At 35.7% G+C, this 17,421-nt stretch overlaps 1 protein-coding gene across 2 annotated transcripts; it reads left to right on the top strand.

Annotated features, from left to right (window-relative positions):
• Positions 1-1,250: 1,250 nt before the first annotated feature.
• On the top strand, positions 1,251-17,325 carry LOC132555759 (monocarboxylate transporter 12-like). 2 transcript variants are annotated; one of them, XM_060220122.1, is made up of 3 exons: positions 1,251-1,382; positions 10,423-12,454; positions 12,750-17,325. In XM_060220122.1, the coding sequence occupies exons 2-3, from the start codon at positions 10,606-10,608 to the stop codon at positions 13,034-13,036; spliced, it is 2,136 nt and encodes a 711-aa protein (XP_060076105.1). In that variant the 5' UTR covers positions 1,251-1,382; positions 10,423-10,605; the 3' UTR covers positions 13,037-17,325. The 2 variants fall into 2 exon arrangements, with proteins under 2 accessions (XP_060076105.1, XP_060076106.1); XM_060220123.1 differs by lacking the exon at positions 1,251-1,382 and adding an exon at positions 10,230-10,276.
• Positions 17,326-17,421: the final 96 nt, after the last annotated feature.

Genomic DNA, 17,421 nt, shown 5'->3' with positions numbered 1-17,421 from the left:
GGATAGCACAGTTTTCTATGTTCCAAAAGTTCACTTTCTTATTAATCGCAGTCACCGACCTTACGTCTAGAAAACAAAATATGTACGATGTATCATATGACACATTTTCTTGATCGTGTTTTATTTTCACATTTTACTTCTAACCATCATCTTGACGAGATGGCCAAAGAATGTTGCAATTGCAAACAAATATTTCGTTGAATATAGGTGATTAACATTTACTTTTATTGAAAAAAAAGTAGTAAAAATGAATAAATGGACTAGGCCTGTGTCACGAAATATGTCGTCTGGACATCGGTTCCAGACCGCTATGTATTTCGGAACGACCATTTTGTCGAAGTGTGTCACATGCACTCTACTGATCTGTGTTACCTCGCACGCGGATAATTTGGTTGCTGTAACGTGTCACGCTTCCGGAAAGCATTAAAAAATAGCGATTAAAACCATTCATCATAAAACATTCTGAATAAATATATGATTGGCTGAAACACATGTCAAACATTCTCCCAGATATTATGAAAATAACCAATCAATCCATTCTCGGATGCCAGTGTCCTGTTGTCGTTTGTCAAGTGAATCAAAATCGACCAGTAATTATAGACCACACCTCCATGCATTTTTTTTCCTACGGAAGACCAAAGATGCACTTACGTCTTGTATTGGAAAAGTGGCGAGTTTTCAATTCACTTTTGATAACTCATTTATGATTTTAATAAACTACCGAATTGTAGACCGACCGATGAAAACTTCGATTGTTTAAATTGTTTGTGTTATAGAAAAGAGGATTAACAAGCAATATTGTTAATTAAAAAAACACACACACAAAAACAAACAAAAAAAACAACCAAAAAATAACAACTTGAATCTAACTCTTTAGAAAAGCTGCATACATTAAAAAAATGACCACGAATTTCGCACAATTATTCTATTTTGATTTCTTTCTGTCATCAGAACGTCATATGTCCTATTCACATGTTGATCATTTCAGCTGAGCGAATTCTTTGGATATTTTTAAAAGAAAAATACTGGTTTTTCACTGATGAGTTTTTAAGATAAATCTTATAGCATGAATTCATTTATGTATTTGTTTGATAGGAATCTGTTGACATAGCGAGAAATGGTTCTTAATGGGTCCGAAACTAAAGCGCCAAATATACTACTTTCACTTTGCCTCCGTTGGTCCAGCAGTTGAAGGGAGATCACTCTAACGTTAGCTGTGGGTCATAGGTTAACAACCGAGTTTATCAGAGCGAGACGGATGTCAACTGACTGGTTGTGTGCGCTTTCATTGCATTCTTATTTGCAGTCGTCGTACAGCCTGCCTTCTCCTGGTGTGCATCGATCAACTGTTCATGTAAGATATATCGACTAAAGGATATGGGGTAAGTTACATTTCTTATTACTTTCGTACCATTGCAAGCGAATTTGCGAAAGACGCTTTTCGATCGATCAGCTGTTCTGTCAAATGTATTTTTAACTATACGGTTTTGTACATGGCCACCAACTGTTGAATTGTGCTATTGGTCATGATATAATGCGATAGTTATCCTGTCTTTTTATGTCTTGAACATTTTTCAGTGGGTAACTAGCTCATTGTTTTTAATATTGTTGAGAAATGGCATTATCGTTTATGTACAGTTCAAAGGATTCCGGGGAGGAGGGGGCTGTCACCCGGAAGGCCTCGTACCTTTCCTTTGCTTGTGTTAGTCCGCAGCGTCCCCAGCGCAAACTTACCTGTCGTTCCAGGTCTGTCTGACAATATTGATAGAGTCGTGCAAACTCGAAAGCTCACTTACAACATTCGATTTTGCTATCTCCATATTAGAAGCTGACGAAACCTTACAGGTACAGCGACTTGTGAGAGTGGCAAGAGTATACAGTAACTGTTGCTGTTATACTACTGCCTTTCGTGGACAAAATGCACGTGTAAATATTTGTTACGACCCACATAGGGCAGGAATTACAACCACATACATTTTTATACTCCAATTGACAACATTTGGTCAACTGGCAAGTTTGCACGTGTTCTGGATGAAAAAAATTAATTTATACGAGTTAGGTTTTGGAGAATAATTATTCATTAATTAGATATTTCTGTCTGATGGACCTACAATATGTAGGACTGAGAAGTTCGGGTACTTAATTCTTGTTACATTTATGAAAAAATATTTTCAATCATAACCAAATGTGTTACATATGATTAAAAAGTGTGTTATTTCCTCAATTCAGTTTTTACATACATATATGGTGTACAATTGTTAAGACCAGGGAACATTTCGGCAAGGATTTCATAACCTTTTCTCATGACTGTGGGCTGAGGCATGGAGATTGCTACTATGTCTTCTTGAATGATAATTGTGTATAATATTGATGTAAGACTTTCAGCCAAAATTACATTGCAGTTTTAGATAACTTTCTATCTATTAAAAATTCTTTTGTTTGATGTCAGTTATCAATGAAAATGAACCTGCATGCTACATATAAGTAATTGATAAACAGATGTAATATTTTTATAGCCCTTTCACCACTTTCAAATATAGACTTGCATAAAGGAATGTCAGTGAAGTTTGATCTGGGTTGGAAGGGCTACTGGTCATGAACAGTTCAACAGATTTTGACCAAATATTGTCAGAAGCATTGTTAGGGAAGGGAAGCCAAGTTTATATAAGTATTGGTTCTCGGCCCCCAGGGGCAGGAAGGGCAGACATGTCATTATTTCATTACTATTCTCATTTGGGTTAAAATATTTTTTTTTTATATTTTCGTTCTTGAAAGGAGGATATCACTATTACATGGATGAGTTAAGTCTGGAGCCTGTGCTTCGACCATGCAAAGAATTCTTCATTTACCATTTTTCTGAAAACAAAGATGGAATGCTAATTCTTCCGCAACTGGCACTGTCATTGTCGGAATTCACCTGCTACATATCTTTGTTATACTCAACAGTGATGGTTAACGGCTGTGTTATAGCACATGTATTAATTATTACTTTCTGATATACTTTTGTTGTAGGTATTGCATTTAAAACAAATAACTGTTGATCTATCCATTAAAGGTCTTCACCCTAACAATTGACCATGTAGTCTCTCTTGATATAGTCTCTAATATTTTTACTTCTCTATAAGTGATGCAGTATCATGTGCCTTTTATTCTTAATTAGAAAAATAACATTTCAACTATTGATTTTCTCATTGTAAATTTTTAATTCTGTTGTCCTTAGTAATGTAGACATCAGTTGTATGTATATCTCTCACTCATGCATTCTAGAATCTAGAATACTGTAAAAGTTGCCTTTCGAGCCTTCTATGTAAGCTGTAGAGTAGTCAGATGACCATTAAGACTCATGGGCCTCTTATTTTAATTTCTTTTAACATACATGCTTTTAAACAAACAAATTCTGTAATTATAAGTACAACTTTCGAACATCCTTTTTAGCCCACCATCATTTTTAGGGCTATTCAAATCACCCTATATCTGTGGTTTGTTGTCTGTTGCATATTGGACATGGGGGCTGGGGTATAAAAAAAGGCAGCTCAGTGACAATAGAGGACATGCATGGCCAAACAGCTGGCCAACAGTTCGGAGAGGAAATTCTCTGTACTACCAGGCTTTGATAATAGTTGCCACCAGTTGCTGATGAGGAGTGCCACACATATGCTGAAAACAGCGCACCAAGGTTGGGGTATAGCGTGAGGTCCCTTGTCAGGGTCAGTCAGTGTAGGTAAGGGGAGCAGTTCTATCATTGGAACTTGGTGCTATTTCTTAAAGGCTTAATTGGTCACCATGTGGCAGGCTATTATAAGAGTAGTGCTAGAATATTAACATTTGGATTTACCCTATACTCACAGCAACTTTATCTACATTGTATATTTTACTGTTTATGTGTACATTCTGCCCCAACTGATTCTGTCGTGTATACTTAATAAACTTACTTGACTTTACCTAAAGTGTTGATTGGTTTGTTACTTGTATACTCCTCCACATCTTACGGACTTGTCGGTAGATTTTGGAAACTAACTAAAATTATACAATCATGGATTTTTTTCCAACAACACTGACCAGGACTTTGTCTGTGGATGCATCACAATGCAAGCTTTTGAGTTGGCACAATTTTTTCAGGTCGTGCGGGTTACTCCTTACAGACTATATTTTGGCCTAATCAGTTTTACTCTGGTCATTTCTATTGTGACATGTATTACCTGATCTAATTTACAGATGTGTCATACATGTGTGTAGAGGCTTGTTGTTGGTGATCGGGCAGTCAAGCATTATACATCATATACCTACAGAAATCGCTGCATTTTGTATATAGAAATAGGTGTATATATTTATCTATTAAAGAACATCTGTTTTGAGATGTATGTTACAAAGTAATATTATTTCACATACCTTATTGTAATTAATTTAGCTGTGGAAGTTCTGCTAACCTACATTGATATTTTTAGATTTCTCAGGATGATATAAAATTTTAATTGTTAATTTTCATTCTTATAGACCTATTAAAGATACCAGTTGGTATCTGGACAGGTATACATATATACTCAGATCAAGTCAACCTTTTGATTAAATTCAGATGTATTAGACCATCTGCAGATTTTAAAATGTAGGTTAAATTAAAGGATAGAATTGAAAGTTTATTGGTGTTTCTGAGATAGAGACAGTTTTATGTTTATAAAATGCCGAAATGATTTAATGGATGTTGAAAATGACACACACAAACATTGCACTAAGCATGTGTCATCTGATCCTAGGTGACTTGCTCTTTTCCAAATTGCTTTACATTCATGAACTGCAGATTCTGAACATGACCAATAGATTGAGTTTCCTTCATGCTGTATCTTTATTCAGGATATTAATGATCCTAATTTAAACCCCAGGTATATATCGATTTATTTCATTGCCTTCATTTACTTGCACTGATTGACATCTAGTGTTAACTTGGTCAACCATGATTAAGACTTGTGTTAGCTTGGTCAACCATGATTAAGATCTTGTGTTAGGTTGACCAGCCTTGATTAAGATCTTGTGTTAACTTGACCAGCCTTGATTAAGATCTTGTGTTAGCTTGACCAACCTTGATTAAGATCTTGTGTTAGCTTGACCAACCTTGATTAAGATCTTGTGTTAGCTTGACCAACCTTAATTAAGATCTTGTTTAGGTTGACCAACCTTGATTAAGATCTGATCATTCATAGGTCAACCTTAATTTAGATTATTTTTCATTGATCAGCCATCATTGTGATCTTGTGTAAGCTTGGTGAACCTTGATTGAGATCTTGCATTTCATTGGTCAGCCTTGATTTAGATATTGAGTTGATAGTAAATATGAGTTAGGTTGGTGAAGTTTGATTAAGAACTTCTGTTAGCCTGGGCAACAACTGTAATTTACTTTAGTACAGTTTTATCAGTAATTCAATAACAGATATTTATGGTACTAGTTAAGTGTTTCTGCAAACAAGATTTCATAATGTGACGATATTTTCCTATTTATGGTTACTGCTGAGTATTACAAGCTTGCTGTACATACTTGCCACATGATTCAGGAGGAAGACTCTTGATTTTAGACTCTGATTTATTGTACAGGTTATCAATAAATAATCTGAATTGTTCAGGCTATACACATGTAGTGATATCAAAAACAATCTGTTTTAACTTACAATTTGATTGTGTACAATATTCTCTTTCGAGACAACATCTAGACTGCTATCTATACACAGTGTCAAAATCATGTACTGTACACTCAGACCCGGTGATAACCATATTTTAGTTTTCAGTTAGACCCAATGTTAACCACATATAGTTTACAGTTAGACCCAGTGTTTACCAGTCTGACCCAGTGTTAATCACATTTAGTATACACTCAGACCCAGTGTTAACCAGTCTGACCCAGTGTTAACCACATTAAGTCCTCCAACAGACCCACTGTTAACCAGTTAGAACCAGTGTTTACCACATTTAGTCTACATTCAGATCCAGTGTTAACCACATTATGTCTACACACAGACCCAGTGGTAACCACATTTAGTTGACACTCAGACCCAGTGTTAACCACATTAAGTCTACACTCAGACCCAGTGTTAACCACATTATGTCTACACTCAGACCCAGTGATAACCACATTAGTCTATACTCAGACCCAGTGTTAACCACATTTATTCCATATCCAGACCAAGTATCAACCACTCAGACCCAGTGTTAACCACATTTACTATACAGTCAGACCCAGTGATAACCACATTTAGTCTATACTCGGACCCAGTGTTAACCACATTTACTATAGTCAGACCCAGTGTTAACTAGTTGTAAGTTTGTATGTTAAAGGACCTGCACTTTATTAGCGTCTACTATTGAACATGCTTTAGTTACATTTGTAACCAGTTAGTACATGTACTGTACATATTGTTAGACAAGGTCGCTAAGAACAAAACCCTCATTATTCAAGTGGTGGAAATCTGCCCCACTATAAACAATCATATGGCACCCTGGTCAAATTCATCGGACTTTGTTCAGTATAAAGAAATTAAATGTCGCCCTGGAAAAGTACCATCCGCTTCATTCTGACATGGCTAAGGATAAATCGGTAGATCCCTAAGTGTGGCCTTGTATACAACAGAGATGTCATGCTTTTAAGTGTTAGTGATCATGTGCATTGTTTTTACGAGTTTTCATTTACAAGGAGAAACCCATATTACTGTAATCCTAGTTTGTTCATCTGTATATCTCCATTTATCTATAATTTACTATCTGGCATTGTCATCCATTTCCATAGTTGTTGTGTTTAGATAGTTTGGGAGTAACCTGTTAAGGTCAGTTACTCGCACCTAAAACTTGATAGGGTATGGAATTGTTAGGCACAAGGTATGGCACCTGTTGACATTGTTTTTCTTTCTGAATGGCAAAGCATTTCTTAAGTATGGAAGTAGAGTATCATTTGACATGTTTTATTCTATAGGAAACATAAAAGAAAGTTGTCATTTTTAGAATATTTTGTTGTAACCATCTCTCTCCTGATCATCTCTCTCCACATGGTGTGTTGACTACTGACTGACAGGATGTTTTGAGGATGTAACACCCCGAACAATCAAGCAGGCATATGCTTTATGCTATTTGATATTGATGTAAATAGCCTGTGAAGAAAATGTTGTAAAAAGGAATAAATCAAAATATATTTGTATATTATGATGGAATATGGAGCTTTGGTTCTGAAAATATTGTAAGAAATTCTGACCAAAGATGAAGGTTCAGCTCATTAATTGTGTTTTAGCATTTTCTTGCACTCTTTTAGGAGACAATATAAGTCGCTGGCACGCTCATGAAATCAACCATCTTCCAAAATTCTATTTGTCTTTCAAATATAGAGAGGAACGAGGTGTCAAAGTTTGTCGATTTGACATGTTTTACTTTGACAGCTACATAACTTCAGTCTTTACAGTAAATATTAGACAAAACATCAAATGAAAATGTCAGAATAATTCTTTCTGTGTTTCTAAAAGTCCAGCATTTCAGTTTGTGAAACAGGAAAATCAAAATAATATTGACAATTTCTAAACATATCTTAGCGTGGCATGGTATCAGATGTTCAGTGTTGCATTTTTTAGCATTTTGAACACCTCTGCTTTGTAGATATGTATATATATATGATAGATAGGTACCACCCACATCAGGTGTATAAACACGGTGATCATAGATGGTATGGGCAGATTCAGGTGATAGAAGATCAATTTCTGTGTACAATGGTCACATTAATGATTGCTCATATATGTGCATTTAATCATGACCTTTGTATCTCGGACAGAGTATCTGATCGCCAGTTTAATTAAGGTATTTTATAAAGCCATCATTGCTTACCGTGTAATTCTTCTAATTAAACTGCTTACATTTAAATAATACATGTAGTTTGTCACCAATGTTGGAGGACCCCTATCGAGTCAGTTATACTTAGTAGTGGTTTCATACCAAAGTTATGATTAAATCCCTTCTGTATTTTGCACAAGAAATTAATGCATACATGCATGAAATGAATTCGCAACTTTTGAGGAACTTTGAAACTTTTGAGATCAACAGGAATGAGGTTAGTATTAAAAGCAGAATTTATGTAGTGACATGTACTTGCTGTATTGACATTCTTTGATGGTTTAATTTTACTTACTGTGATAAAGAAAAACATTTGGATTTGATGGGAAAAGAAAAGCAAACTGTCAAAATCCAACTTTTGTGATGTCTAAGTAGGAAGCAAAAAGTTATACCTTCCCATACATCCTTCCATATCACCTGTTCTCCATGTACTTTTTAAAGGGCATCGCATTGTAAAATCTTATCAGTTTTAATTAGAAGGTTATTTTCACCTCAATATTATGATTTCTTTGTTTTACATATAAGAACATTTGAGAGCTGGTCAGGGTTTTTTTGTTTAGAAAAAAATGTTTGTTGGGGAAGTGATTAGAACACTACTTTTATACTGAATGTCTGTAATGACGCACAAGAGAATTGCACCTTTCTGTACAAACTTAGAGTGAGAAACAGCAGAGTCCAATAATGGATTTAACTGCACCATACAACAGTTTTGTCCTTGTAGGACTCGTCACCGGTACTAAAGGCCTAAAGTGGGCAGGATATTATTACAAAACTTTGATGTAACACGAGACTGTCTTGTTAACTTTATTGTCTTTTATTTTTACAATATCTGAAAAATGAACATATTGTTCTAAATCCAGGAATAGTTGGTTAACCATTGACAAGCTGTTGTTGGTTGATTTCGCATGTAAAATCTTGGGCTTGTGCAGTGAGGTGTCACGGAAGGATGCGATTTAAGCTGGCTTTTGATAGCAGCTACACATGCTTCCCTGTCTGGTATCTCAGCCTGGACGCCATGGATGAGATCTGTAAGGCCCTCACACGGACAAACAGGGCCACCATATCAAAATCAATAACAAAATCAATTACTTAAGCTGATTTTGAAGGTTGTTAGACTTTTGACAAGATAATGACATCCATTGTGCTTCCTCGATTTACACAAGATGTACGTCAAGATAGTCCGATATCAAACAGTACAATCAGTCAATCTGTAATACATAGGAGTAATCCCTCGTAAGAAACGCTAACCTTTATTGTTGTAACCCTTCCATCTATGTCGCATACATTATGATATATGTTGTATTGACTTTAAAAAAACGAAAACAAATTTGAAGAAATTATAACATAACGGGGTATAACAGGAGCTGAAGGATACAGGTCTATTACCCTGGTTAGCAGAAATTTCATACCTACATTTTTATACGTATCATTAAACTACATGACGTCTTACTCTGAACATCAATCTGTATATGAATCTCTGAATCTGGAATTCTGTTTCTGAATATGAATTCAGAGAATCGTTGATAGGGTCTAACTCGTAGTACAATTGTGTAATCTTTTTACGTGGTTATGCTTCAATGAAAGCAAATGTTTCCTACAAAGACTATATTATAAAACTGATTGGTGCATGCCTCACTGCTTATCCTTTGTAAGTTTTCTGATCATTGGCTCCGATAAACTCGGAAAGAAAAAGACCTTTAATTTTGTGAATAAATCACGTAGCCTGATTTTATCATTGGAACACAATTTAATATAAAAATATTAGTTCTTTTAAAACAAGTCAGAATTAGGACTGACAAAATCTTGACGTAGAACCGATATACACAGACATACACTCCAGATGATTTGATTTAATTCATCGGTATCTCTGCTAATAAGAAGCTGAGTTGGAAGTGATTTCCCGTTAGTATGTTGAAGATCGCGAGCTTAAAAATTGCGTTAGAATTTAAAAGAAAAGATATATCGCTTCCTACAGTAGTTGTTACGCACTCAGCATGTATTATATTGAAATCAGCGAAAACAATTATCAAGACAAAATAAACAACATGCCTTAACAAACTTCTGTAGAGAAATTGTGAGGGAATGGTATCCGGACCAGTAATATATATCTGATTTACCCTTCCTATCCCATTGATTCCTGTCACTCTGCCTAGGCTGCCAGAATACTGGTATTGGATACTTCGGATTGTTTTTAGGTTCTTTGCCAGCCTGACTGTATAAAATCACTACATGCTTGAACATTTAGTACACTTTCTCTCTTAATTATGCAGGCTACAATATAATTTGCCCTGAAGTTTGCTGAATACACATGCCTGTTATAGCATGCGTGTTTGGCGTTTGCATTTCAGAGACGTGTAACGTGTATGTGGCCTTCTGACAGGAAATCGAGGTGTACCCAACGAAGGGAAATATTGTACTATAGGTGTGTGTGTGTGTATATAAGCAGGCGGTGTATTGTATTGAGCGACCGTGCATGCATATTATCAATCTTTACATATTCTGTTTAATATTTGTCGCATACATCGATGTTATGTATTCATCAGTTCGTTTTCTCTCTCTTCATTGCAGAGTACTCCCAAAGTGGAACAGCTGTATGGCGAACCATTCGTGGGACTTTACATTGTGCGTGGAAAGTAAATTATACCTCATCCGACCAATGACTAAACTGTGCTTTTCATCTATATTTTCAATCAGTTTGGCAGAGTTCTTTAGCAGTAACAATTTAAAAAATAACACCTCTAATATCAAAAAATGGCAGAAGTTCAGAGCAGCTCTCGGAAAAAGAAAAAACGATCTCAAAGTATATCCTCTTCGTCCTCATCTTCCTCTTCCAGTGACTATTCGCTGGATTCCTCCTCATCAACGTATTCGATGCCACCAGCTCCTGATGGGGGCTGGGGGTGGGTTGTTGTGTTAAGCTCCTTCATGATAATGCTGATAAGTGACGGATTTGCCTTTTCATTTGGAGTACTCTTTACAGAATTGTTGGAGGTTTTTCAGGAAAGTAAAAGTTACACGTCATGGATAGCCTCATTATTCTATGGTGTACCTCTTATCTGTGGACCGATATCAAGTGCACTAGCAACGAAATTTGGGTGTAGAAAAGTGCAGATTGTCGGTGGAGTTATTGCATTTATCGGTGTATTTGCAAGTTCTTTTGCTAATTCCGTTGCAATGTTATGTGTTACGCTCGGTATTATAGCTGGTTTTGGGATGTCGGTGGGATATGTTACTTCTATTGTAATGGTAGCATTTTATTTTGAGAAAAAGAGAGCTTTGGCGACCGGATTAGCTGTTTGTGGCTCAGGATTAGGAACATTTGTATTTGCTCCGCTTCTGGAATATTTAATTGAACATTATACATGGAGGGGATCGTTTCTTATTCTTAGTGGTGTCATATTAAATTTGGTTGTATGTGGCACTCTACTTCGACCTTTAAAATTTTCACCACAGGAGCAATGGAAACGAAAACTGGAGGCGTTCGAAAAATTATCAAAGACAGTTTCACGGTCCATATCTAAAACGAGTCTTTATGACTTTCCTCGAAGTAGACACACTAGTCACACTGATGATGTAGATTCAGAATCAGACACGCCTGACCTGGAACATATGAGCTACTCACAAGTACAACTGCCAACTTACATCCAAAATGAACTGAAATATACACCAGACAACTTAGTTGTTGAAGTTACGAAAAGTGGGAAAAACTGGCAGCACGTTCTCCGAACTAGGCAGCCAAGCGCTGTGGCATGTAGTTCTTCAATGAACAATATGACAAACTCTTCATTGAATCAGAGTGTTATATACAATAGTAACAGAGAAAATGGACATTTACTGAGTAACTGTAGTGGTTACACTGCGGAACCTAAGATTTCTTTAATGGATAACGGAAGCGTATGGAAGAGAGATAATCAAAGGAGAAAACGTGAAGCATTTGAATATTATCCTCTTCACAGAAAAGATCTGTTCTATAGAGGTAATCTGATGAAGGTGCCTCAGTTCGAAATTCGGTCTTCAAGTTGTCCAGAGCTCCATTTGGGGTCCATAGACGAGGAAAATTCAGAAGCAGGAGACCTCTGTCGAATCAGTTTGCTTTTGAAATTCCCGATTTACATGATTAAAGTTTTCAAGGCAATGTTTGACACTGCCATCTTAAGAAATCCAGTTTTTATTTTATTTTTGTTTTCCAATTTTGTACTGTACTTTTGGTATGATGTACCATATGTTTTTATTGTTGATAGAGCCAAGGAATTTGGCATATCAGAAGATAGGAGCTCGTTGATAATATCATGTCTGGGAATAGCGAACACATTCGGACAAATTCTGTATGGAATAGTAGGGGATCGCGACATCAATTTGGAAGTTCTGTATGGAATCTCTCTTGCCGTTGCTGGGATAAGTGTGGCACTGGTGCCTCTTTTTGTTGACCAGATTGTTTTGTGTTTATTGGCCGCCTGTTACGGGATTTTCGTTAGTGCTAATTATGTGCTTAGCACAGTTTTGTTAGTGCAGTACCTGGGAATGGATAAGCTCACGAATGCTTACGGCTTGACCATGCTCTTACAGGGAATAGCCAATATGATTGGACCACCAGTTGCAGGTAAGTTGTTTTACATCAAAGAGCATGCACGTAATTCAAATGTGGTACAATTATTATGCTAATTCCTAACATTTGAAATATTCATATACTTTCTTAACACAATACATATCTCAGTGATTACGACGCTATCTGCATAATTTTGAATTATGCATGTCTTCCCTTTAACTAATTAATCAAATTGCTCATGTCGTATCATTGCTACACCCCATATCATATATTGATGAAAATGTTATTTTGTGTATGAAAATTGTAAAACGAAACTATTGAATTTTAATTTTCTAACGTCACGTTGTAGGAAAGCTGTATGATGACTCTGGTAGTTATGATCACACTTTCTATGCTGGCGGGACTTTTATCTCTGCGTCAGGCGTGGTCATTCTTGTAATACCCGTTTATAAATATATGAAGGGAGTCATCTCGAGATATCGAGAGGAGAAACCACAGAGCACGTGTATTGGTAACCCAAATGAACAGGAAACAACGTTTCCAGGTGAGGCAGAGCCACTTACAGAAGAATTACAACAGGAAATACCCAGAGTTTTTGCGCAATTGACCATTACTGAAATAGAAACTGTAGTATAGTTTTGAAGGTTTACTACTGATATTGAAACCATTAAAATGCACATGTTCTTACTGACGTTAGTACCATACTCCAGAATCTATAGTAAGAATTCAGAGTGTTAATCAGAATGTTTCTGATCCTGTACGTATATTTAGTATAACGAAACTAAGTTTGTGGATTATTATGATTCGTGTATTCTATTGAGATTATTTGGAAACAGTAGCCTATTTAAGCGTCTGGAGTCGTGTAACAGTTTGTAAGTCATTATTCTATCTTAAAACGTCAACATATTTACCTGTGTTGGGGTCGTAAAAAGTCTAATATCTAAAATTTTTGGACGTCCGTCCATGGTAATTATTCCAGTACCATATGTCCCATTTTTGTAAAACACGTATCCCAAAATACATTTACTGTTATACCTTCTGGGGTGAAGTGCGATTGTTTTGCCCTTCTTAAGATATATGAAATTCGTTACAAGCCCATCGTTTCAAGCCGGTGGACGAAATTGAGCACTGCAATATTTGACAAGAATTTTTGTCTGCTACCATAGATAGTTCACAATGATTTAGACTTTCCATTTAAGATGAAACACGTTCCCAGACTAATAGTGGTTTTATACCGATCCACTTTAGTTGCCATGGATATAATGGTTGGGTACACACTCAATAACTCTATCACATTGACTTATTTTCCAATCTGAATAATAAAAGGTCACACCCATTACTTCCTTGTCACAATTTACTTGGTGTAACAGAGGTCAGAATTTAACTCAGTGCCTCCGCTAGGATTCGAACTCTGGCTTACTAGTCTCCCGCTCAACCGATCGAGCTATAGAGGACTTCTCGCTAGACGAGTGGTATATTGCGGCTGGTATTTTTCCAAGGTTACACTGGTGTGTCATTGAGACGCATGATACATTACTTCAAACTTTGGTATACATGGTTATGTTTCGCGTGCATTTGTAGTTACATTTAGACATCGATATAGTTTTAGAGATTAGATGAACAAACTTGCAACTCATTTTCCCGTCGAGAATCCTATAGTGTGGTATGATAGACGACCCAAGTGCTTTGTTATATATATAACCTTGATGAAAAAGTGTTACGTAATCCATGTTACATAGCCGGATGGTGTTTGTATGCGAATATAGAGGCAGTGACTTATCTTTTGTTTACCTTGATTTAACAGTGATTAGTCTGGATCTGAATCTTATAGTTTATTGTTGTTTTTATGTAATTAATCATTTCATTTACATTTGTTACTTTTCCCTTTTATAATTTATTTATGAAAGATTTTATATCTTGAATCCAAAGGTGTCTTTTTTAAATCTTAAGTTGGGTATACTGTGTTTGTTTTGCTGTAGACTGCTTGTTCTTATTGTTCATTAGATATACTATGTAAGAGTATTATATATCACGTTAATGTGGAACGTTTTGCCGTAAACACATGCCTATGATGTATACACACATGCAGCGGGAATTTGTGCCAAGCGAAACCTTGCATCGTTAAGTCTCTTTGGAGCATATTTTTTATAAATAAACCCAACAAGTGCTGTTTCGTCATTCATACTCCGAGTAAATATCCTTTTCATGAAGAAAACTAAATTTGGAATACTGTAATTAAGAGTTCTTGGATGTTGTTTTTATTGCTGGTATGTGTGTTGCTTATTTTGTTATTTATAAAAAATGCATTGCGCATGCCTGATTTTAGCAGGGTGACAGAGTGTCTTTGAAAGCGATAACATTTTCTGTTCTTTCATTACCTGGGAAATAACAGGATGTTTTGGCGTTAAGATGCGTTTGTTTGTCTCTATTTGAAATGTTTGCGACGTGTATTGCATGTTATCGTGTAGTAGTTTTGTTGTCAGAATTTTGTAGTTATCTTAATTGTTAGATAATCAATATTGCTGTGTATCATTTTGCTGTTTTATGATTAGAAAGTCGTTACTGTAGTTAAAGATTGGATTTTGCGTAATAATCACTACATTTATTTGCGATTTATTATAATGCATGCCATTGAAACATTGCCCCGGTATCAAAATAACTTGTCTTGATCGTGTTTCTATTATGCCTCCGTATGCTGTTTTTAGGTCATTTGAGACAAAGCCTCAGTTTTACCTATTGTGATTCCCTTTTGTCCAGCAACGTGCGTCGTAAACTTTTAACATTTCAAACTTCTTCTGGACAACTCCTGAACCGATTTCAGTGAAATTTTGTAAAAAAAAAAAAAAAAAAGCCTTCCATGGCTAAAGACGCACCAAAAATTTTAAAGCGTATGGTAGCCAACCCCCAGGGGCACGAGGAGCGTGGCCAAAAGGAGTAAAATTTATTGCCCTCGGAGGCTAATCCAAAAGTCTAAATTTCATGACCCCAGGGTCTCACATTTCTCCCTGTAGAGGGGTGAAATTTACTATAGCTTGTATAGAAAAATTATAGTTTTGAACATGATTTGTTTCTTTTCAATTGGAAATAGTTCAGACTTAGTTATACTTATGAGTATAAGATGACAGTTTGTTGAGCTGGACATGTTGACCTCAGCTGACGTCCAGAGGCTGATGGGCCGGGGTAAAAAGAGGTCAAATTGACTGAAATTTTAAAGATGTTCTACTGTTCTTGGATGGAAGATTTTATATAGGAAAATTCAAATCTTGAGTGTAATTTCTTTTATTTCAAACTTGGTTAGAAGCTTTAGCTTGGGACAGCAGTTAATGTATACACAATTTACATTTGCGTTATGTGTACCATATAGTTAAAGTTATCTTACTTTTTTTACTAGAACATTATGACCGTTAAGGCTCTTGGGCCTCTTGTCCTCAGTACAGATTTACACCCTGATTAATTCATACTGATATCGTAGCTTTTACTTAATTATAACGAAAATATTTGACGAAATATCAACACTTAAAGGTGTACTGCGTGCCTTCTTTGTGGATCTTTATTGTATTCTAAATAAGGAGTTGAAATTCATCTCTCCCTTTTTCAATATTGCCATTGAAAGATTATATACAAAATCTTGTCTTTCATACGACTGAATCAGGTCTGACAAACAGGTTCAGGATGGTTATAGCAGGACTGCCAACTTTCACGTTAGCAATCATACAGACGATTACTTATTGTTATGATCAATACGAGCAGAAGAAATTCCGACTCGACCGACACCGCCAAAAGGTACACCAGGGAGTAAACATTTGATGCAGTTTGGAATCGTGTTATGGCCTTTCGGTGGTAAAGATTATTGATCAGACTGAGGTATGTTATGTAGGTAACGAACGGCCTTACTGTGTTGGTACGTTGCACAAAGGGCCACAGATAAGATGGATTATACTTAAAATATACATTGCACCGTCTGGGTATGTTTGATTAGTGCATAGCGTTAGCTTCGCTTAGAAAACAACATAATAATACTCGACTTTCCTGTTAGATATTCCAGTATATGACGTCATGTCAGGTGTGACTTTATGTTGGAAATACATGCTTTCAATATCTCTTTCTTAGTTCACTATTTTTTGTATATTTTTTTTCAAATGATTGTTACATCGATCACATTCCATACTGTTTGTATCAGACCATGTTGGTCTCGTTGTTAGGTTATCGAAACACGTTATTTATAATCATATAAGATATACACATCTGTCTCTGGTGTGTACACATGGAACTACACAGATTTCATTGTTAGTAGATTTATATTACCGTACCACTCAACACACAGGCCTCGTTTTACCACGTTTTCAACATTTACTTGTCTTATTGCCCTAATTAGGATTAAGTTCACAACTGAAATATGATCAAAGTTTGACCTCGAACAGATCTTCTAGTTCACTTAAAACATATTCTTTTTTTTTAAATTCTCAAATTTTAGATATACTAATATTTGTATAGTACATCAAGGTGAGCGCTACAAATATAAGTCCACCTGAGTACTACAGTTGGAGTTTAGTTTTGTTATGATTGCTGGAATCAACACTGACATACTCGCATGTCTTACCAGTAGCTGATCTGATATAACCTATTTAAATTTATCTTAACATTGATAATAATTTGTCTTGCCACATGTTATATTGAATCTCGGATGTTTTTGATTTGTTTGTTGAAATTTTGTTAAGGATATTAAACAGATTTACAGTAACTAGATGTAGCATAATCTATTTGGTTTTACTACTTAATTAATTACATTTACAACCGAGCTATCATTTTGTCTGTGTAATTGTTATTGTTTGATACATTTGCTACTAAAACGTAATTTGTGTGCATATACGTATTCCACCATTTGATAATGACTCATTGAAAATAAAACTAGAATCGATCAATAATTGTCTATTTGTTTCTATGTCACTTTGATGTCTGTGCACGGTTTAATGTCATTCGTGATATCAGAACCGATTGTGTCATTTGAAATCCGATTGGTA

This window comes from Ylistrum balloti, unplaced genomic scaffold, assembly GCF_031769215.1.
Source record: "Ylistrum balloti isolate Yb309-2 unplaced genomic scaffold, AGI_CSIRO_Ybal_v1 Utg370512, whole genome shotgun sequence".
Lineage (NCBI taxonomy): Eukaryota > Metazoa > Mollusca > Bivalvia > Pectinida > Pectinidae > Ylistrum > Ylistrum balloti.
The sequence above is the reverse complement of the archived record's forward strand: the minus strand, read 5'-3'. Positions and strand labels throughout refer to the sequence as shown.

Coding starts and splice junctions, on each gene's coding strand:
- LOC132555759 (XM_060220122.1), top strand. CDS start 10,606: ATGGCAGAAGTTCAGAGCAGCTCTCGGAAAAAGAAAAAACGATCTCAA. Junction 12,455..12,749: donor GATTGGACCACCAGTTGCAG/GTAAGTTGTTTT, acceptor GTCACGTTGTAG/GAAAGCTGTATGATGACTCT.